We start from the raw sequence: 24,202 nt of genomic DNA, 5'->3' as shown, positions 1-24,202 counted from the left end.
GTGATGAGTGTCTTTATTTCCTCAGTAATGCCTGGATCTGCACAATCTTGAGGGATTTAATCACTTTAAACTATTAAAACAAGGTATATGCTAGTTGGTAAAGAACAAATGTTGTGTTAGAATTGTTAGAATTTTGTGTGTATGTGTGGGGTTTCCTTTTAAAGTAGTGAAAAGGGCTCCTAAGTTTGAAAAATCATTTCACAAATACAGAATTAAAGTGTGCTGGCATGCCAAGTTTTAATTTTGGCCTATTTTGTTCTATAATGGGCTATATCAAACTGATGGTCTTGCAAGCAGTAGTGTTTTAAACACGCCCTGTAGCAAATGTGTTCAGTTTATCATAGCCTTTCATGAGCGCATGCGTTTTCTAAGAAGTTAGCCATGTAACACTATATATATTCACACAAACTAGAAAGACATTTTACAAAGGCCATGTGAAAATGTTAAACAATCTTGTCAAAATACAAATTAGGTAAACAGAATAGTGCGTGATTTTTCAGTCCGTGTTGACTATTTTACATTTTATCTTGAAAGCAAATTGAGATGTTTTATATTTAGTTGAGTGTTGCTGATACTTCCCCAGAGAATTCTGTTCCCTTCTCTGACGATCAATAGTCTAGAAAACTAACCCATTAACCACTTGAGAAATAATAATATTTGTGCATGAATCAAAGTTACCATAATTTCTCTTCAGATTGTCCCTATACTGAATGCAAAAATAATATGATTTTCAGATTAACAAAAGATCTTACAGTTCTGGACAAAAAAAAAAAAAAAAGGATCTGGAGTTAATAGAAGAGATGGAAAACAAGTTACTGAAAATTGTTTTGCACCCTTTCAGTCATCAGATGCAAACTGAAAAGCTCACTTGAGTGCCATGCTGAAATGAGGCCTTACCTTCTGAATTTCAAACTGTGACACTGGTGATCCAGCCCCTTCCTGCTGCCCCTGGATTGTGCTGTCATGTAGCTTTTGGGGTTGTTTTGTTTTGGGGAGCTTTTATGGTGTGTGTTTGGGTGGGTTTTTTTTAATCCCGAAGGATAGCTGGTATTTACAGGATTTAATATGACCATTTAAAGAAATGAGTGAATCTATACAGTGGTTTATTTTTAATCTATCCCATGGACTTTTGACTGGTAAAATGTACTTTGTCAACATGGCCAGAAATTACCTTTAGTCTCCACAAAACCCATTTTTGAGCTCATTGCTGTAAGATTCACTGTTGAGAGCGGAGGGAAGGAATCTGACTTGAGGTGTCTGTGCTGCAGCTTGTGTGAATGTACTGCACTTGCCTTGGAACCTCTGCAGAGCGCGTGGTGTGGGCGGCACGGGTTCTGCGCAGGCTGCAGGACCTGCTTGTTTTAATTTTCTAAGTCTCAGTGCAGGCCAGTTGCTTTAGTCTTTTGTACTGAACTTAGTACTTTGTTAGTATTCAAATTTTATAGCTAATAAAAGACTTGAGTTTTGTTTGCACCTTGTACAACAGTATATCTTCCAAATAGTAACATAGGAATGATATTTCATGTAACGAGTCCTGAATAATTGCAGACAATATGCAATGGGTAAGATTTAATCACCATTACAAAGGGTTGTACAAATACCTCAAACTCCATTTTTATGTAGAAGGTTCAGTGCTCAATCTTATTTTTTGATACCATGAATGCAATATATCAGCATCTTTTGCAGATTTCTAGATCACTGATGATGGTTATACAAGTGCTTGGAATATGCCCTAAAAGCAGCAATGCCAAAATGGAGTTTTTTCTAACTTCTCAAAGAACACTTGAAACAAAATGTGATCGATTGCAGCAATGCTTCTGGTCCTCTAGGAAACGGTTAAAGCATCTGAGTCTTCGGTTCATCTATGTATGTAAATCATACAAAGCAATTTGTTTAGTGTACTAGTAGAAATATTACTAGATAGCTTAGGATATAGATTTATTAAAATATTTTTTCCTAAATGCTTCTGTTTCTAACAAAATGGGGATAACAAAGGTATTTTGAACTTTATTTAAATAATTACCAATAGCATTTATTTGCAAAACACTGCATCATTTGCTGGTAAAGGAGAACTTTGTAGATACTCAAAAGTATCTCAAAAGATACTCAAAACTTTGTAGATAATCAAAAGTCAGAATTATTTAAATAATTTTCTGATCTGTATTCCATTATGTATTGAAGCATTGTGATAAGTTGTGTAGTTACGCTACATTTTAAGGTACCTATTTATTTAAAGGTTTTGTTTACCCAAAGTAAAAGTATTGTCAAATACTTTTTTATTTGAGTATTTTGTATTTGAGTATAATCTTTGAACAGTAATTATCAATTTAATTTGAAAAGCAACATCTCTGCTGAGTGCCATTAATAGCTGATGGTGAGACGAGCCTCAGTACCACCTTGGAACAGGCAAGTAACTCTAGCTGGCATTCACAGTCAAGGTGTACAGCAAAGCGCTGTTAAACTAGATTTAACTTCTGATTCTTCTCTGCACTTGAACCTAGGACAGTAAGCAGATGCTGGAGATCTTTTATTGACTAGAATCTTCTTGGGACTTCCTTACACTAATCAAAGTTCCTTACCTATTTTTCCTAGAAATAGAGCAGTGTTTGACTGCATAGGCCTATTGTGTTGATTCTGGCTTTGTGTGTTTTTTAAAAAAAACAACAAAAAAAAAAACCAACAAAAAAAACCACCACCACTATCTGTGCCTTCTCTGGGAGTGGTTTGGGGATAAGTCGTAAGAACAGAAAAATGATTTTGGCGATACATTTGAGTTGTCTTTGCTAATAAAAATGATCTTCCTGTTCTTTGTTTTTTTAGTTGGTGGTTTGTTTTTTTTTTGGTGTTTGTAGTGTTTACGTGGAGTTTACAGTGTATTACATAAGTATTTCAAATATTTAGCTATTGCTGTGGATTAAATGTTATTTTAACACCAGAACTTCATGTGGTGCTGTGGAAGGTGACAGATTTTTCAAATTAGGTAGAAGTATTTACTTGAAACAGTTCGCATAATATGATGTTAGTAAACTTAAGGACTGGATAGTTTATATATCACTTGAGTGCATGATAGGACTTGTTACGGCAAGTATTCACAAATAGACTGTCCTAAGAAACTGTGATGTGGTTTGTTATTCTAAGTAGTTTAAGAGATAATGAAACTACTGCTTCTCCAGTAATACCTGTGGTGTCTCTTGCATCTGTCAATATTAAAAACAAACAAAAAACAGTTAGCTTGTTTTCTAGATGACTGTATTCTGTTCAAATAAAGGCAAAATTAACTTCTAAGACTGCTTCTTATGTGACTTACTAGTCAGTGCACTGGAAGACAGAAGTATGCTTTCCTATTCCTCCAAACATTTGTACTTGTCAGAGTTATAAAAGCACCCAAATTGAGATGATAAAAAAAGGACTTTTAATGTTAAATTTGACTGTTGCTTCTGTTTTGTTACTGATTCCCAAGGTAATTATTTATTCTTTCTGTTCATAATCTAAAAATTAGAGACAATGCTTCTCTACTGTGTTGTGATAACAAGTATATTAATGATTTCAAGGCATGCAAAGTCACAGGTTTAGAGACCACAGAACTGTATGTGATACATAGGTAACATAGCTAAGGGTATATAAGACATCCAAGTCCAAGAAGTTAATGCACTTGGGTACCTCATACATGAGAGAAATGATGTAGCTTCTGACTGAATGAGATGATAGGCCTCACTTAAATGTTTTTCATTTTCTTTATAGAGTATTTTCCATTTTTCTGTAGCAAAAGTTGGCCTGGTTTTCAAGTTTTAATTGCAGTTACTTCTATTACAGCATGAAAACCTGCTAAAATAACTTCATCAGAGAGTTCCCTTATATAGTTCCTGGCTTTAATCTGGAGAAAATTCAGCTTCACAAAAATTTTTTTAGGGTATTTCTGATTTTACAAAGAAAACTGAGCAGCTTGCTCTTTTTATCTGTGATTATTGGCATTTGGCTTTCCAGTTAAAGTATTCTTCAGTGCACAGTAAAAACTGCCATCAGCCAATTTACTGGAGATTCTCAGAACATACTTTAGTGGGGACCTTCAGATGTCAACTCCTGCTTGGAAGGACCCTTTGAAAGACAGCAGACATGACTCATATAATTGTTTAGGCTTTCACTTGATGATGAATATTAAACTTAACATGTGCTGCTGTTAGTGTTAACATTGTGCTCTTGAGTTCAAAGCAGCAGGAAAAAATGGCTTCCTATTTATAACTATTCTTTTCTAAAACAGTAATAATACCCCATAATTAATGTGTGCCAGATGACGCTACGTAAAATATTTAGCAAAATGTTGGGCATGTAACCTAGACAGTTTAATCCTATTATATCTTACAGCATCTGTTTTGCCTAGCTAGGACCCAGCTGCAAACAAATTCATAGTTATGTAATAAAACCAGTTTGCTATGTCCTGCACATTCGAGTGGCAGCTATTTTTAACACTGTTAACTAGACATTATGGTTCTAAAATGCATTTACTGCAACACACATACACTGCTAACAGAAATACAGATTTTACGTGATAACCTCATGTCAGGAACACCAGGTGCAGCGGTGGACCAGTTGTTATCAAAAACTACAGATTTGCAACTTCAGTAGAAATATTATCCGGTGATTTTTGGAGCGCACAGAAAACATCGGAACTCTAATGTGTCATAAAAGGATAAGATAGGGTTTTGTTGTGCCATTCTTTGGGCTAAAATATATCCTTATTTGCTCTAAAATCTTGGGTTGACTGCTGCATACACACTGAGCATTTCAAAATAAGAGCCATGTTGCATCCTTTAACACATATATATTTGATTGTGGAGGACAAGCAGTACACAAATGGATTTGCAGCATATAAAATGACCACATTTACTGCAGAGCATTCAAAATCAATACAACGTGTCACTGGCAGCGTGCTGGAAGAAACTAGTGTGTAAGCATCCTTTTTTGGATGGCTTGCACAGACTGCATTATGTTTTGCACAGACATGTTCAACCTAAATATAGCTGCAGAATAATACAGCAAACCACGCGTTTAAGAATTAAGAACGGGATTGAAATGCATAAGTGCTCTGTTTTGGTCATCGGAAAGATGCATGATTTACACAAAGAGGCACGCTATTTTTCTGTAGAATGAACACTTGATATAAAAGAATGTTGATAATTGACAACATGCTTAATAAAATTACTGCTTTGGGTAATGCTCATTTTAGGAAGCTACAAAGTTGCTGAGATTATTTGGGTTGAACAAGGTCCATCCTCCTGAGGAATCGGGTATGGATTAACCCTGTGTAAAGCCATTCAGCTTTCCACCGCCATGTGTACACTGTACATCTCCATTAGGCTGATTTAGGGAAAATTACTAATTATATTTCACAGCCGGTGCATTTAAAGTTGTCTTGCATAACAGCTTTTTATCTGACAGAGAAAAAAGCGAGGTTTTGTGCAGTTTGTCACACGTGTGATGGATCTCTGATGCACACAAAGACGGGAACACCCCGGCTGTGCTTGGCTTGCATCGGTTAAGGTTTATCTGGTTTTGATTGAAAGTTCAAAACATTCCGATTCAGAAACGTTCAGACACCGAGTGTTCCCACGAACGGCAGCCAAACCGTGTTAACGTTTTCCTTTCCGCTGAGTATCACCGCGGCTGGGCCCCCGCCCGGCGGGGCCCCCGCTGCCGCGCTCCGGCCAGGCGCGGCGGTGGGCGGCTGGGCCCGGGGCGATCCCCACGGAATCCACCACCCCCCCCCGGCAGCCCTGGCCCGGCATTCCCCCCCCAGCCCGGCAGCACCGCCGGCAGCACACACACACCCCGGCGGCCCCCTCTTCACCCGCGACAGCGGCGGGAGGCGCCTCCGGCACCCACCGGCGGGACGGCCGCAGCTCGCCCTCCGGGCCGCCGCCGCCACCTGCTGCCCCCGGCGCCCGCCGCTCACACCGGGGACCGAGGGGAGGCCGCGGCTGCCGGCCGCCCGGGGCAGGGCCGCAGGGGCGCGCAGCCGGCCGTCAGCGGCGGGGCTGTCCGGGCCCCCCACACGCCTCCCGCGCAGCGGCGGGGCCGGACACCCCGGGACGGGCGCCGCCCCCAGGCCCGCGCCGCCGCCGCCCCCCGCCGCGCGGCTCCGCTCCCGCCCCTCGCGCCCCCTCACGGCTTCCCGGCGGGGCGGGGCCAGCGGCGCCCGGTAGCGGCGGCGCCCCGTGGCTGCGCCCCGTCCTCGCCGCGGGGCTGCGAGGCAGCGGGGCCGTGCCCCAGCCATGGCCGAGCTCGCAGCCTGGCTGCGCTGCGGCCGCCCCCTGCTCCTCCTCACCTGCTTCTTCGCGCCCTTCCCCGGCCAGCCCGGGGCCGGCCCCGCCGCCCGCGCCCCTCCCGCGGGTAAGGCGCCCCGGGGCGGCCCCGTGGGGGTGAGGGCTGAGCGGGCAGCACCTCGGCGGGGGCTGGGGGGTGTCGCGGGAGGGCGCGGCGGGCGCGGGGCTGCGGGCCCCCCTGAACCCCGCTGTAGCCCTGCCGCTGCGCGGGCCAGCTCGGGGCGGGGGGCGAGGGGGCTGCGGGGCCTGCTGGGCCGGGCCGCCCCGCGGCGGGGGGGCAGCGCCCTCCGTGAGGAGAAGTGAGGCGGGCCGGGGGGGCGAGGGCGGCCGGGGCCGCGGGGGCCGCGCATCGCGCCGCGTTTGGCCGCGCCGCCAACTTTCTCCCGGACGGGGCCGCAGTAAGGCTGGCGTCGCGGTGGAGCGGGGCGGGGGCGCGGGGCTGCCGCTGGTTTTCCGGGGAACGGGAAGGTGCCGGCGGAGCCCGCGCTGGCCGGGCCGGGCCGGGCTGGGGGAAGCGCCCTGGGCCGGGTGCGGGCCGGCTGTGCACCGCGGTTGTTCCGCATTTTAAATGCGTATATAACGCTTCGAAGGCTCGAAGTGTGACAGCTTTTGGCTTTCCCTCTGCTCACGTACTCGGACGAGGCACGGTTGCAGGTTTGCGGTGCGTGCTGCTTGCGTTTGCAGCTGGTGTGGAGGTAAACTTGCAGAATACACTCTGATAATTGCAATATTTCATATGGACCTGGCTGCGCGTAAAAATGCCCCTCGCAAGAATTTATAACAAAACTCTTTTCAGTTTGGTCATGCATTATTTGACTTCAAGGGAGTTGGTCTCGTAATTCAATCAGGATGTGGCTTTCGGAGTTGAAGGATGTAAAATAGCATGTGAAGCTAAAGCGTTTATAAAATTACACAAAGATTACAGGAACAAAGTCAAATGCTCTGTCAAAGAATTATTTAGAAATAGTTTTTTCTAAACGTTGCTTTTCTATCGCTTGTGGATACATTACAAAGAGTGTTGCAGAATGTCTTGAAGTTGTGACCTCAGTATTTACAAGCAGAAAGGAAATTAATGAAAAAGAAAACTGACCTGTTTTTTTTAATGTCACCTCAAATTCGAAAAAATGGTTTTAAGTACGGTTTAAGGAAAGTAAATTGTATTGATACCTGGGTTTGAATTCAATATACAGATACTCCATATGTTAGTGCTGAATGTGATTTAAAAGATTATTCTTGTTCTCACTGTTTGGAAAAGCAGTCTTTTTCATCATGATAGAAGGTATCACTGTGTGAGATTATATTACCTTATATCATACATATGACAGTATGGAGTTACCTGCGGTCAGGTTAAGCCAAATTTTACCCTTTGGTGCACGCCAACAGTTTTGACTTCACTGAGGACTGGTCATGTGTAGTAAGGATAAAATTTTAATTTCAGAATTTGTTTGCTCTAAAATAAAATGAAATTTGCTAATAAGAAGATAAAAAAAAAAATTACAGCTTCCTGTTATTAAAATACAGGGCAAAGAGAATTTATAACTTCAGTTGGAGTATCATGTATATATATATAGTTACAATTATTTTAGAGATATTGCTTTACATATGGTACAGTAATCACTTTAATGAAGTGGTTTATGGATATGACTTTGTTTTTATGACACTTTAAGAGTGCTTGTAAATCAATTTGGTGTTTAGTTAGTAATCTGGAGGTGAGCTAACCCTTTATCCTGGGTAACTCTGATTTGACAAGACAAAGTATGTGCTGATTTAAAATACAGTCAAATTGCAAGTTTTATTCCTTGCTCTGAATCTTAAACTAACAGGTGAGTCTTAAATGCAGAAGGTGAATTGAGATTAACAAGGACCTATAGCACTGTATTAGTCTGTGCCATGCAGCAGACCTGTGATAGTGTTTCCTCAGGAGTTCATACACCCTAATGTTTTCCATTCCGTTTAATAGATCAGATCCTTCTCCCTGCCCAAAAGGAAGCTGCAAACTTTCCTGCTTGTATGGATTTCTTGAGATTTTTCTCTTACAATATCTTGTGCTTGCTTTAGAGATTCTTCGGAAGAAAAACATGGTCATTGATTTGTGGAGAAATGTCTGTGTTGATTTGTAGAAGGAACTGCGGAAGAAAGTACTTGCATTGTTTCCCACTTTTCAGGATAGTAAACCCTGATTTTTGTATGGTAGTGTATGTTCTGAAGTCTCCTACGCTGCATCCAGTTTTGAGCAGAGTAGCTGATTTCTAAACAGAGTATCTGATTTCATTGTATGGGTTTTGTAATTTCACTGGATTGTATGTTCCAATGTATCCAAGACTGGAATTGAGCTGCAGGAGCAAAGTGCTGCTGTGGCAGAGGGTAATGGCAGTGCACAACTTTTGCAGAACCCAGGGTGGCTGCACTAGCAACTTTGTGAGAAGCCTGGGCCCTATGTGGTTATTTGCATAAAGGTCTTATTTACATAAATTGTGGATTTGGGTTTACTTGCATGATGCATAGCCTCTAAATCTATACAACTAAATGGTTCTACTTTTAAGATTCTACATACCTGTTCTTCCTTTTACTCCTTGCACTATCCGTACTTGTATACACACTTCCTGCTGCTTGCATTCAGCATTCCTCCGTGCATCTTCATGGTCCATCTTCAGTCCTTACTAACAGATCAACAGTCAGTGGAAATGATGCAATAGTTAAAAGTGGTATAAAAAGACATGACAAAACCCTGGATCTGTTATAAGAAGTCCCCATGGCTTCAGAGTGACTAGAATTTTTACCCTGAGGCGGCCTGACATGAGGCAGCCTTTTTATGTGCCCCAGCTGTTGGGCAGGGGGAAGGATCACAGTTCTTCTGCCTGCTGAAAGCTGAGCAGGGAATTGAGTGTCAGTGAACTCACAAGGAAATGCTGTGCCACGCCACAGACCCGTAACGTTGCTGCTGGAGGTGGCTGTTGCTCAGGAGACTGCTGCTGGCGATAGCTTCACTGTAGAGTTTGGGAAGCTGTTTGGCATACTGTGTGTGTGTATTTACGACAGCACCTGTAGCACAGTATTCAGAAAGGAATGGTTTGTGCTCCAGTTAGCTCTTAATCTGAAGACTGACCGTCAATTTGTAGTTTATTGTTATCTATTTCTGGATTAGTTACAAACTTTGTGGCGGTATATTATGCTGCTATTAATCAGACTTGTAAGTGCAATCATTAATATGGGCCATAATTATCCCTTGATGCTAAGCTATTAGGGGATAGTTTAATTCCACTTTCCAATTTTCAAGCTGGAAGCTTTAATCTTTTAAGTTTGAGGTGGATGTAAGAAACCTCTTCCTTGCTTTTGATGTGCAGCTCTTGTGCCTCTGTTCATATTGGTAAGTGCTAAGCAATATTGCAGTTCGAAATCCTTAACAATTTCATGTCTGCAGTATGTAATTTTATTTTGCTATTTTATTTTTCTACTGGTTGGCAGGAGATTGATGTGCTAGGTAAGAGAGAAGGCAGAAATCCTTCCAGTAACTTGAAAGCCCTGGAATAAATGAAAAATCGTAAGAGTTCCTGCAGCAGTTAGCAGCTGCCAGGCATGTATTAATACACAGTGATAGAAATAAAAGGCTGCCACTTCTGTACTCTCAGTCTCTGAAATCACAAGACAACCTCTGAACAAAAGAAAGCAAAACAAATCTGCAAAACCCCACCAACAAGAAATGATCAAGAATAGCCACCTTTTTCATGTGTGTAGGTGTAGTGATGGGCTTTGGCTCTATTTTTTAAGCGGGGAGAAAAAGATGCTTGTAGGAAGTACAGAATGTAATAGCTGGCTTTTCTGACTTTTGTACAGTAAATTGAATAGAGTTAGTAAACCTGCTTTTACTTACAGGCATTCCAGTAAACATGATTTTGATCTTTCTAAATGCTGGACTGTTAGTGATTGGATTCCTGGCAATTGCCAAAGCATAGGTGGAAAAGAAGGCAAACGAATGGAAGACCATACAGAAAGTATGACTCACGATCCTTTTTAAATGGAGTGGGGTGCCAGTCCAGAAATAAAACTTCCATTTTTTTACTTAATCTAATATATTACATATCTCTTCTGCTTAATGAAGTAGTGGTGGGAAGTTCTTTAAAATGTAAAGGGAGGCTTAGACAGAGAGATATCTGTGTGGTTAATATTGAACATCATCTTGTTCTGCTTTTTACTGTCTGCTGCAATATAAATGTGACTTGCAGTTAGAACTGTCACCAGCTACCAAAATATTGTGATGTGACTAGATTTGTTTGGGAAAAAATGGGAAACATAAAGGAGGAAAAGCACTGATGCTTGCTGTAGAATAAGTTGGTTTGTAGGAAAGATGGGAAACTTTTTTTTTTAATCTCAAAATGACCATTGAACAATTTTTAGAGTAAGCCTTGAACAGTTACTGTTGCGCTTCTAGACTTCAAAGTGCTTCCTTTGTTATAAATTGTGTAAAATATTTTAGTTACAGAAAAAGAAAAAAGTTGCAGTATCACCTTAATAAATATACTAGTGTACTGAAGACGGGTGTACTATATATATTCATTCACCTTCCTGGTTTTCAGGCAAAATATTAGTTGTATTGTACTTTATAGTAGTTAATTTGTGGATAACAGTCTATGTGTTATGATAGCACACCAATAAAGGATCCGCTGTTAACTGCGAAGTATGGGTACTTTGCCCTGTTTATTGTCCCTAGTAACGTTCTTTTTCATTATAGTGCTATATGATTATAAATCTGTGTTAGTAACACATATTATTTCTGAGTGTACATCTTAACATTAGGCTTCTAAAAAGTGACCCTTGCCCTTCTCCCATGGACCTCTTTTGAAAATGATTGAAGTAGCAATCCAGAAAAAACCTGAAATCATTAACACTCAATTATATCAAATAGAAAATGCTTTGAACTACACTGTTTAAAGTATAAGGACCAGTGTTATACCTGCAATCCCAGTGTGGTTCTTAGACACTTTATCTAAGGAAGTGCAGAGGAATATAGAGTTCAAAGAACGTTTTTTGGAGAAACATGGACTGTGGTGTTCATTTTTAAAAAACAAACAAAAATTTATGAAAAGATATGAGGTATAGCTGTAACCCTAAATATCTCACTGATAGTTCCTATAAAAAGAATACTGCTGCTAAATCATACTAAGACAATAAGAAATTTCATCCCATAATGGTACAATAAGAAACAATGTCCACAGGCTTGCTTAGAATTGCCCTTCAAAAGCTACAGTTCCTCCAAGATTTTAGTTTTTAGTACAGTGAGCTAGTAGCAGGGGCGAATGCTTCCATAATCTCTTACAATCTGATCTAGTATGAGGGTTATACCCCGGGCCGGTTGTTTGCTAATCTTGCCAATTGTGTGTTTTAATGTCTTTCTACTTTTCTCCAACCAGCGTAGCCAGTGTGCTGCCTTAAGCCACTAACTGTATTTTGCCTCTTTTCCTCTCTTTTGTACCTTTTTTCTGCTTGCCACCATTTCTTCATGCTGCTTTTTATTAGTGCTGATGCCAATAATTAACCAAGAATTACACCCTTTATTATAATCTTAAAATCATACAGACACACAGAAAAGAGAAATTAAACACATGCAGTCTCTGTAACAAGTGAGCTGAATGGTTCTATTAAATAAAATATGGAAAGGTAAGGATGGTTATTTATTTTATTTTTTGCTGAATCTTAATGTATTGTTACCATCTTCAGCCTTCTCATGGAGCTCTCCTTTGTATAAGCTGCCTTTTACAGATCAGTATGCCCCAGCTTATTAATAAACAGAATAAACTAAAAATATTAAAAGCATGGATATTTCTCTGATAGAAAAAAATTAGTTGAACTATATGGTTAGTAAATATGGTCACCTTAATAAGTCAGTGAGTATACAGTATGTAAAAGTGGTAAAGGAACGTCTCCATTTAGCATAGCAGAGAAGATGCCGTGTTTTAAGAGAAGCTTAATCTGGAAACAGCGTGTACCCTGAAGATGCTGTATCGCTGTACAGGAGGTCATCTTACAGGAACACAGAAATGGTAAAAGTGCAACTTTGCCTCTGCATTGCTTCAAGGTCAATTAATGGAGAGAGAATGCCCAGCTGCATAGGTCATTCTCAAATTGTAGAAAAAAAATCAGCTGAGTTGTAACTGTAAAAGGGAAATGTAATTAATGCTAATACAAAAGTCAAGCGTTTATGAAATATTAGGCTGAAATATACACAAACCCATTCATAATTCAGGAAATAGGGATATAGAACTAAAGAAATTAAGTTGTGTCTTCAGGAAGCATTCTTTTGGATGTCTGTAAAAAGCAGGACTTGGCAAATCTATGTATAGCTACAACTAAGAAAAATTCCTTGGCTAATAAGGATACACTGAACCTAAGGTATCAATAAAAAGAAATACCTTCACAGATATTAAGTTAAAATGTAAATTGTGTGTGTGTGTAGTGTTCTGTTGCAGGACCATTTTTGGCAGCTCTTCTTAGTTTCTGTGTATTTTCATGTATCCACCTGAGGTATGCTTGGTGGTACAACAATGCAAGTTGCCCAGTAGTTCTTTGCTGTTACACAACCCGCATGTCAACAATCTTGAAATAGAAAGATGTTACATTGTAGAGCATGTACAAATAATACATCGCAAAGAACAGTAGGTTTGCGAGTGAATGAAACACATAAACAGATAGATTTGTATTTTGAAATGCAAGGGGGAGCTGTCTTAAAACCCAAACACTGATCTAGCTTGCAACAAGAACTGTTCAGCAGCATGTTGGTATATGGTGAGATTTGGAAGGCAAAGGAGTCCTGCTGCTCCTGCTTTGCTGATCCTATTCCTTAAGCTGCATGCTGCTTTTGCTCCTGCTATAATGTTTCAGAGAAAATCTAGTTGGTGTTTGTAATAGTTCTCCTGGACTGCCTCAAATCTGCAGTGCAGAAGGCAGAGAATTCTGAGCTCTGCAGTGCTTTGGGTGTTTTGTCTGGAGGATTTGCAAATGCAGCGTTTTGCAGTGCAGCAGAAAGCTGCTACTGTCACAAACACTTTGAATGGGAGGGAACTTAAAAACTTACGTTGCCTGTCTTGGTTGTCTAAGCTGCAGTGGTTGCGGTTGCATAGAACTAGGTTGGGTCCATCTAAATGAATGGCTTAAATGGCGTTAGCCAAGTCTCTATAACAAATGCAAACTTGATCAAATTCTCAGGTAGATTCTGCAAGTTGTGTTGAAATGAGAACTGATACCCTGTGCAAGTGTGATGCTGCCTGGTCTGCCTGACAATTCACCGATCCCAGGCAATTCTAAGATTTCAGTTCTCTTCAGTGTCTAATAGTTTCTGATTAACCAAATATTGGTGGTAATGAACTTTAAATAGAAATGGTTTATATTGCCTTCAGTTGATCCTTTTGTTTCCTTTACCTTCTTTTATGAGAAAGGTTAAATGCTATCAGCGTTTTTTCTGCGTGTATTGTTCACTCCTTTATCTACTTCTGTTATGTTGACTAAATTTACCTCCCCAAACAAAATAACATTAATCTTTTAAATCTCTCCTTGTATGGATGACTCTCTGGTTTTAATCTGTTTATGACATTCTCTGGTGCTTTTCTGTTTCTGATACATCTTTTTTTAGATGGATGGTGTTAGTGAGTGCATCATTTCTAGAGAGGTCATGCCGTACATTTATGTAATGGTATAATATTTTAAATCTGCATTGAAGAGAGATGGTTGTGCACATCTTTCTTTGGTTTACTCTGTTCCTTAAACTGACTGTAATAATTGTTAGGACTTTTTTCAGCAGGTTAAATCTCAGCAGCAAAAATCTTTGTCTAGAGCATATATTCACGTCTTCTGGTGATTGTTCTGACGTCTGGGAATTGGAGACCCTTTTGGAGCCATTCCCTTCAAGGTGATGTGTCTAGCTTTGTGCTGCTTCTTGAGGCAGTGGCCTTCTTCAGGTCTTTCACACTGCCTTGAAAGCTATTTTTATTTGAGTTACTTAACTAGACACCAACCTTGCTGGTTTTCCTCCCCTCTCTCCGTATCTTCCCCAGGTTTGTCCTTCTCATGTTATTTAGAGAATATAATTTTTTGCATGGGTTCTCATGATGGCGAAACCTTAAACTTTGCCTTTTTTTTGAGTAGAAGTGTTTCTCCTGGTACACTTCCGTGAGACCACATTGGTATAACATCGATTTTGTGGAATCTCAAAGATGAAGGATAGCCATTGCTTGATGAGGTGCTCTAGAACAACAACTTGCATCTCTCTTTTAAAGTCTGTGCTGCTCACTGCCTGAAGTTTCTGTATCTACAGTACTTTTTTTCCCCCAGAGCTCTGCATTGTATTCCATCCTCTCAGGAAACAAGATAAGTCATTTAGTTTTCACTTCTTTGTAAGCTTTACAAGTTTTTTGGCTGTTCCAGATCACCAGTTGGTCTCCAGGTGTTGAAATGATGCCTTGAGAACTATGAAAAAATAGTAACTGAATGTATGCTCTTGCCTAATTAGAAAGGTGCCTTCCAGTCAGTGTAGCATTAGAATAGGTAGAGGACAGACTCGTAAATGGATTGGCACGTGCTTAAGATACAAAACAATGTGGGGGAAAAACTGCTCTACGAGCACTGCAAGGTTCATTCATTGTACATGTGACCAGACTTTAGAAGAAATAATGTCTAAAACATGACAAGACTACTGTTTCAAACTGGAGCACAAATTGTGCAATGTACTAGAGACCTATATAGTGTAGATGTAGGCTTTGAAAAAGTACCACCTTGTTCCAGAATAATAGAACTTCAGTCCTTCATAGACAAGCTTTCAGTTTTAGAGGAGTTCTGTAATGGCATGGCACCAGGTAAATGATACAAGTGTGTTTTGCCTTTATTGTAACTGAAATTATTTTAATGTTCTTGAGGAATAAATTTTTTTAAACTGTGATAAATGTATGAAGATGTTAATAAAACCAGTTTATTTTATAAAAGTCTTCTTCCAAGATCTTGTACATGCCTCCAGAAAAAAGGGGATAAGATGAGAAATTTAACTCTGCATAAACATAGCTGTAGCTCTTTGGACAGTGGAATGCAGATGTGCACAGTTTATTTAAATCAATGTTAATAAATTACTTTTTTGTTTTGCATAGGTATATCTGAACCTTCTTTTATTGCTAAAAGTGAAGATCGTTTGTTTAAACATCTATTTGAAGACTATCAAAGATGGGTTCGTCCAGTGGAACGCTTAAATGACACAATAAAAATAAAGTTTGGCCTTGCAATCTCTCAGCTAGTAGATGTGGTATGTATAGTAAACAAGTTTGTTTATTATTTTCCCTAATTCTTAAAATTCTGGAACATAATGTCATATGAAATAGTAGCATATTTTAACTTAAACGTGCTTGATTAACCCTCCAAAATTGTTATCAGTGTAATAAAAAAAATGCATTGTAGATTGGGGCATGAAGAAGCGATTGCAGAGAGGTTGAGAAAACAAATGGCTCTTATGTTTAGTGGTGCTTTCAGCCAGAAAAAAAAAAAAAAAAAGTGAGTGAAAGTCTGAATTCTAGGGAATTGTGTTTTTATTTATTTATTCGATGGAAAACCCACATATTTTTAAACTTTATCAATCTCATTTTTATAAAATTTAAGAGCATTTGCAAATACTGCTCTTCCCCCTCTTCAGCAGCAAAAACCTCCTGTAGGCCTTCAAATGTGTCACTTCCACAGTAGTGAACATTATCTCTGGGCATTACCTGTGATGTAAAAGAGCTACACCAGATATTTTCTTTTCTCCTGATACTTCAGAATATTATTTTCAATTTGAATTCACTGTTTAAAGCTATAAGAGGAGTTTTTCTTCCACATGTTGGCTGTTCATTTGTTTCAGTAGAAAAACAGTAAGACTGCATAAATTACAGTCAAATTAAAAAAATGGAAGGGCGGAAAGAGACACAGAAGAGGAAAAATACAACTTTTGACAGTTAAATAATTAAAGGTCATAACTATGTTTACAAAGTTCTCATATAAACATATTTATCAGTGACTGGAGTGCTTTCAGAAGTGTGGTTTGTATTTTAAATTACAGACTTCTGAGCTGAAGTAGCTAGTTACTATGAATATACTGTGCAGATTTTTTTTAAATAAAATGTGCTTTATTTTTATAGGATGAGAAAAATCAATTGATGACAACCAATGTCTGGTTGAAACAGGTATGTGTAAAATGTTGATGAAAAATTCTAAAGCTTCATAACCGCAAGCCAAAAGTTGGAAGAAAATTTTCTAATTATATATTCAAAAAAACTTAATTGTTGCATGGGGTTTTTTTTACATAGTATTTTTAAAAAATGTCCCTGGAAATGTTTTAAAGGATTGTTATAAAACTGTTAAAACCCAAAAACTAACCAAACAAAAATGTAAATTGAAGACATTTACCTAATTAAAAGAAATCTGATATGGCATTGCACGGCCGTTTAATATACCAAGATGCATGTATCCAGCCATAAAAGTTACTGCTTTGATATGTAAGTTTTCTTTCAAAAACCATTAAGAAAAGCGTGGGCATGTCATCTTCACTTAAGAATTTCAGTTTTAAAGTTGTATATGCTTACTATTAAGAGGTACTTTTTCCTCTTAAGAGTATTTCTTTATGGGCAGGAAAAAGCCTCAAGCTTTATAATAATCAGAGTCCAGTGCTGAACTTAGTGTTCGCTATTAATTTGAGAAATGCTACACACAAATCGTTTTTGATTTAACTTAGAAGACTGTTTGCAGACCCTGGTTATACTTGCTAGCTTACTAAATTATTTTAGTTTGGGCTACTTCCTTTGTGTTTTTTTCCTTTTGCTTCCCATTCCCTTCTTTTCCAGTTACTGTAGTTTCAGGCAAGGTTTTTCTTTCCAGGAAAACTTTGATACTACTCTGCAAGTATGAGCTGGCAATACATCGATGATAACACTTTGTGCCCTCTTAACAGTTTCTGCAGAACTTGGTGCCATTGAGCCAGTTCAAATAAAATAAGAACTGACCTAAATAGGGATTTAAAATTCTGTGTGATGTTGAATTCTCAGAAACTTGAATTTTTCCTCTTGAGCTTTTAGTTCAATTATAAAATTACCAAAGTACTGCTGTGCCTAAGTAGGAATGACTGTTTTGTTAGTTGCAACATGATTTTATTTTTTTGCGATGAAAATGTTTACATTGCTTCTGAAGTCATTGATATTAATTCAGAACAAGTTTTTTTCAAATTTAATTGTCTAGATGTCATAATAGCTCTTATGTATACAAACTCTGGAAAATGATTTTAATATCTGAACTTCTGTACAGAAATACTGTCAAGTGGCTTTTAGGAAACAGATACTGGATGAGGTAAATAGATGTCTGTTCAGCAAATTCACTATTGTATGCAAATCTTAAAAGCCAGTTTATTTTTTTAATTGCCTTTTTATCTATTTTCATCCATTTTTGCCCTGTTTAAATCAACTTCACAATAATACATCTCATGTATCCACAGGAATGGATAGATGTAAAATTAAGGTGGAATCCTGAAGACTATGCTGGAATAACATCTATTCGTGTCCCATCGGATTCTATTTGGATTCCAGATATTGTGTTGTATGACAAGTAAGATTTTAATCTTTTCATATAAAATTACCATCCAAGCAGCTTCTAGGAGGCTTATTGGATAGATATGCATGTACATTTAGTAGAGCTAAGAATGTGTGGAAGAATTTGCCTCTGAATGGAAATGCATTTTGTTGTCATGTTAACTGCTTACATGCTTTGCTTTGCTTCTGTGTGGAATTTCTAGTATTTTTGAAAAGTTTTTCCACTTCATCGTGTAAACTTTTTTTTTAATTGGAAAACAGTGTCTTGCATAGTGCTGGGTACAAACTGATAGTGTATGGTAAAGGGAAGGAAGTAACTACTTCATGCTGGTTTAAGTCTGATTCAGCATGGATTTAAAATGAAGTACACTCAACTGTAAGGTTTTTCTGGTAATTTTTTGTGGCTTTTTTTGTGATTTTTTTTTGAATTTTTTTTTTTAGAATTAACAGATCTCAGAAGCAACAACTTTTGAATTAACCTTTCTGCTCAACTCAGGTGCATGTACAATGTTTTTACATATCCTGAGTTGCTGAGTCAGGAAAAAAGGTTTTTGCAGTGATTGTAAAGTCAGGCTTGGAGGTGGCACACAAGTATTACTCTACCTGTTTAGTGACTTTTTTTCTTCATTAATTACAAATTGGCCAAATTGACAAGTATTTATATTGTATAGAAACAGCAGAGTTTGGTCATGCAGTTAAGGGTCACAATTTTCACGGTCCTTGGGACCACAGAAAGTTGCACAGATCTCTTCATGACTTGAAAATATTCTTCGCTCTTCCAGAGCTGTTTACCTGTGTGATATTCAGACTGAAAAACCCCAAACCGTTGACTATGAACACAATCCAAAATTCTGGCTATGAAGGGGAGAAGGGATAAAAACGCTGAAATGACAATAACAAAACATCTTTTCCTATTTAAAAACTCATACCCCTCACCCCCCCATCATAATTGCATGCATATATCTCTTTTTCTTTCAGTGCAGATGGACGTTTTGAGGGAACATCTACGAAAACTGTAGTAAAGTATGATGGCACCATTGCTTGGACTCCACCAGCAAACTACAAAAGTTCTTGTACTATTGATGTAACCTTTTTCCCCTTTGACCTCCAAAATTGCTCTATGAAATTTGGTTCCTGGACTTACGATGGCTCACAGGTTGATATAGTTCTTGAAGACTACGATGTTGACAAAAGAGACTTTTTTGATAATGGAGAATGGGAAATAGTGACTGCAACAGGGAGCAAAGGAAATAGGACTGATGGGTGCTGCTGGTATCCTTTTGTTACATATTCATTTATAATTAGACGTCTGCCACTTTTCTACACGTTGTTTCTCATTATTCCTTGTATTGGGCTTTCATTTCTAACTGTCCTTGTCTTCTATCTTCCTTCAAATGAAGGTGAAAAAATTTCACTTTGCACTTCAGTACTGGTATCTTTGACTGTTTTTCTTCTTGTTATTGAAGAGATTATTCCATCATCTTCTAAAGTTATCCCACTTATAGGAGAGTACTTGGTGTTCACTATGATATTTGTGACATTGTCTATTGTGATAACTGTCTTTGCTATCAATATTCATCATCGCTCTTCGTCTACACATAATGCTATGGCACCTTGGGTTCGCAAGATATTTCTTCACAAACTTCCCAAGCTGCTTTGCATGAGAAGCCATGTGGATAGATACTTTGCTCAGAAGGAGGAAACAGGAAATGTGAATGGATCAGAATCATCTAGGAACACCTTGGAAGCAGCTCTAGATTCCATCCGATACATTACAAGACATGTGATGAAGGAGAATGAAGTTCGCGAGGTAGGGTGTATTGGTCATATTACACTGATTTTGTAGAACTGGACATTGGAAAACCCAGTAATGGTTTACTATGCACTTGTGTATTAAATATGTGCTATGGGATTTCCAGTTTTTATACGTCACTGAAAGTTGTGTAATGTATTTCCACTGGAAAGAAGTACATGTGGTGACGCAAGTCGAGGTGGACTTAAAAGAAACACTATGTCTGCATGGCTGGGTTCAGACAAAATGGCCTTTATTGTTTATACAAACTATGTATATATCTTAGACAGTGCAGGTGTTAGACCCTGATAGGTTTTTGTGTCCTTCTTGCTTGCTATTTGCTGTTGCTGTAGGTGCCCGTATGCTGCGGTTCTAAGTTCCGATTCTTCACACCCTGTTTACATACCTGACAATTTGTGGCCGTCTAAAAGGTACACGGCTAAGTCTTTGAGGTCAACTAACTTATCTGCAGACCCGCTGCAGACCTCAACAAGTACAAGTATGGTACGATACTGAGAATTCTTATAGATATTGGGCTGATGCAATACAGACCTTTGGTCCCTGGGTTCTTCAAAAGATTTTTGTTTTCTTCTAGAACTAAGTTCATGTTGTTGATTACACATTGTCAGAGATACTTGTCTGTTACAAGAACACTTCTCCCTACAGTGCTGCTAGATCGTATTTTCATGATAAGAAAAGAAGCTATTTTTCATTTTAATCTTGTACCTGAAGGCTAGCTGAAAAATGCATTTGGCTTTACGTTTTCAGAATAAATACTGCTAATCCTTATTTTTCAGCTTTCAATTCCAAGTAAAACCAGTTTTTAATGCCCTAACTTATATTACTTCAAGTACTAGCTATAGCCCTATGTTGGTCATTTTGTGCTGAGGACAAACATGGACTAGATGACTTCTTGAGTATTCTCTTCTACCCTTATTATTTGTGTCTAAGTTATATCAAAAGATGTCAAAGGCTTTTTTTCAGTCTGTACATTTGCAGTCTGAACTATCTTTAATGGATGCTTACACAATTTGGATAAGAGCATTATGAATCTGTTTTCTTTCCATACTTTTTAAAATAGCACCATTGGTACACCAGAGACTTAAATGCTAATGTCAGGCTAGTGTAGAAATACAGAAATTTGTTGTGTGGTCTCATGATAGTGCTATCTGTTTCTGATGGCAAGGACTGAGATCCTTTCAATTTATACGGAAATGACTGTCTTCAGAAGTTGCTGGTTGCTGAGAGCGTGTTTTCACATGTCAGCCTAGGAGTAAGCTAACTCTTTTAATGTACCTTCTCAGGACTCAATTCAGATTATCACAAGGGATCCAGCCTAGATTTTGAATAAATGCATCTATGGTACTGTTATAACAGCGTCTAATACCCTGCATTGTATAAACACCACAAATAGAATAGTTTGCCATTAAATACATAACTTCCTGTAAATGAAAGGTTGGTTTTCTTTCTCTTGAACTTACTCTGTTTGCTTGTAGTGACAGGGGAGGTGATAAGTATTTTGTTTTTCAGGTGTAATGTTGTTGTGACTTTAAACATCAGAAATTAATATACAGCTGACTGGGAATTCACTTTTATTTTTATTATTTGGGCTCCAGAGAATGCAAGCTTTAATTGCAAAAGTTGTTAATAAAAACTACACAGCTAGTGCTGCTATAGCCTTACCTTTTAGGAAGCAGTAGGCTTGGGAAATGTGGATAGCTCCAGTTCAAACTGAAGGCAATTGTCTGGCAGGGTTTTAGCTTGCTTGCACAATTATATTTACTATCCTTGCAAAACTGTGTACAGATATGAATAATCCTATTGAAAAGAGAAATAGTCTTGAAAGTACTGAGTTTTCTCCCTAGTGTGTGATTCTGTGCAGCAGTAACTTCACAGCTTTCAGTTCTTGTATGTAACACAACAGCTGCTGCCTACTGTCATTTTTTAAAAAATTTTATTTTGGTTTGGGTGTTTTCTTGTTGGGTGTTAGTTTCTGGGTTTTGTTTGGTTGGGGTTTTTTTTCACAACTTTTATTTCTAGCCCCTGCCTGGGAATTCCACTATATGATGAGGCTGTGGCGTGAATTCTCAGTGCTGCAGTATATTAGAAAATTCATACCAATTTTATCTCCCGGTAGCTGAGGGTGTTCCACGTTTATCAGGGTCAGTTTCTGCATTCATATGTAATATTGGCCTATATAGCTTACCAATCTTTATAGAGGGAAGTTTGTTCCTGTTTTAGCTCATGGTGCAATTATAAAAAAGATATTAAAGTGGGTTACCAAATGGACCTGATTGGAAAAAAACATACTGTAAAGTGACTGAGAATTGCAGGGTTTGGTATTGTGTTTTTACCTGTTCTCTGCATACTGACCAGTTCTTATGCTCTTTGTTTTTTAGGTTGTTGAAGACTGGAAATTTATTGCTCAGGTGCTTGATCGAATGTTCTTATGGACTTTTCTTCTGGTTTCAATAATTGGATCACTTGTATTATTTATTCCTGTTATTCATAAATGGGCAAGTATAATAGTACCTACGCATATAGGCAGTACAAATGCATAAAATATTTTTTCATTCATCTCCTGCTAATATGGCTCTAAAAAGTTTTGCAGTAGCTCTATTTCCATGCATGTTCTTTGAGGCACGTTTTTGATAGAGTAAAAAAAATCCAAACCCAGGAAATTAATTTTATATTGAAGCATGGCATCCCTAGGACACATAGAAGTCAATTTGCTTTATTGCCAATCTACTAAGTTACTTCTCAATCAGGTCAGAATTAAAAGGACCTTCTCAAGCACTTGCATGTATGATATATCAAACAAGTGCATGCTGACACCTACTGTGAAATAGAAGGATTTAAAATTTTTAATGATGATCACTGTATTCCAATTATTAAGTTACTATATAAATTGTTGAGTATTAAATATGAGCAAATATTTACTTAGTAGTGTTGCTTATTTCAATTTACTGTAGTATGCAAAGGAGAATTTTTATCAGCTCTCTTGAATTGTTGTAAAAGTATAAAGTTTCTACAGAGTAAATTTAAAATAATAGTAAAAATACCAGTTAAAGTTCCCATATATTTAATATATAAGTAAAAACAGTGATTTGGCTATGTTTTGCCTTTATAAATTTGCAGTGGAGTTTGCTGCTAAATTTAAAACCTTGTGAATTCTATCATACTAACATGAACATCTAATGCAGTAAGCCTTAAAATGCCTACAGGACACATAGCTCTGAATCAGCTATGGAAAGGAAGGCAAAGGAGTTCCCAAGTTTCACGAGTGTTCTAATGGGCCAGAACATTCAGATTTCTTTATTTTTGATGAAGAATTTGATACAGTATATTAGCTGCAAATGTTAATAGTTTCCTGTCTCTGTGTGTTTCTCAGAATTAAGTTTTTAAGCACGGTAGAAGGAATTTGGGGAATGCCTTTCTGAAGGAAATGGGTTAAAAATTATTTTGCTGTGTAACTAAATACAGATGATTACTTTTTCTTACGTTTTTTAAACCGAAGTTAGAAAGCTACCATTGATAGGTTCTCTCGCTTATAGAACTGTGTGTAACTTCAAGCAGTGAGGGCTTACAGCTTACCATGCTTTTTTCTGACAGTGTTGAAAACTAACTTGCAACTTCTTAATTATTCCATTAAAATATATTCTTAAATACTGGTTTTAAATCTTTACGTTCATTCTAATGCCACCTTTCTTAAAAGCTTTATTTGTGGAAGACACTCTAAAATGGATGACTGTTTTCCTATACCAAAGTTTTGTCAGTGTACTTACTAATATAGTTGCATCCTGCAGGGCTAATATAGTAATGCCAAGTTAGAGCAAGTTTTTATTTGCTTGAATTACTACATTAATAATAATATGTTTAGATGAGAAGTTGAATGTAAGTTGTGGTATCTTTGATACTGTAAGCTTTCATTGTAGTTACGAATTTGGAACACTTACATATAATTGAACATTTACTTCAACTTGTTTTTCACCTGTAGGACATTCTTGGTTTTGTGTAGCTTTTTAAGGCTCATAGGCATGGAAATGATGCCAGACAAGCCTTTTTTTTTTTTTGTATACCGATTTATAAATAATTCTGATTGTGAAGGGAGTCACTCTTCTTCAGTTATACAATTATATCTGGTATTGGATATCCATGTTCCCTCTGTTCCTATCATAATACATTTTAAAGGTGAATTTGCAAAGATTATCTGTTTTAATCCATTAATATAATAATTTTAACTTTCTCGGTATTATTGATTATACAATGCATCAGTGAGTTTCTCTGTGTGGAAGCTGCAGAAATACTTTAGATAAATTTCCTCTTCAAATGCAAAATTCCTTTTTATAGTCCTCCTTGGGTTTGAATTACTGAAGTTTACTCTTAACAGAACAGAAAGCAACACAAGTAAGACTATGGGTTATATATATATATATCTAAACAAACTCCCCACCTCATCTCTTTCCCCTTGCTAAATGATATCTGTAGAATGCCCAATTATAGCA

At 38.2% G+C, this 24,202-nt stretch overlaps 1 protein-coding gene across 2 annotated transcripts; it reads left to right on the top strand.

The window, feature by feature from the left end:
- The first annotated feature begins 5,911 nt into the window (after positions 1 to 5,911).
- On the top strand, positions 5,912 to 24,133 carry CHRNA5 (cholinergic receptor nicotinic alpha 5 subunit). 2 transcript variants are annotated; one of them, XM_055791142.1, is made up of 6 exons: positions 5,912 to 6,387; positions 15,449 to 15,600; positions 16,466 to 16,510; positions 17,812 to 17,921; positions 18,884 to 19,177; positions 19,557 to 19,686. In XM_055791142.1, exons 1-6 carry the CDS (start codon positions 6,270 to 6,272, stop codon positions 19,567 to 19,569), a joined length of 732 nt encoding a protein of 243 aa, XP_055647117.1. In that variant the 5' UTR covers positions 5,912 to 6,269; the 3' UTR covers positions 19,570 to 19,686. The 2 variants fall into 2 exon arrangements, with proteins under 2 accessions (XP_055647117.1, XP_055647112.1); XM_055791137.1 differs by adding an exon at positions 22,097 to 24,133 and having other exon boundaries at positions 5,917 to 6,387; positions 18,884 to 19,715.
- The last annotated feature ends 69 nt before the right edge of the window (positions 24,134 to 24,202 follow it).

This window comes from Falco peregrinus, chromosome 1 (genome assembly GCF_023634155.1).
Source record: "Falco peregrinus isolate bFalPer1 chromosome 1, bFalPer1.pri, whole genome shotgun sequence".
Classification (NCBI taxonomy): Eukaryota; Metazoa; Chordata; class Aves; order Falconiformes; family Falconidae; genus Falco; species Falco peregrinus.
Note: the sequence above shows the minus strand (reverse complement) of the source record. Positions and strands in the feature narration are given on the sequence as shown.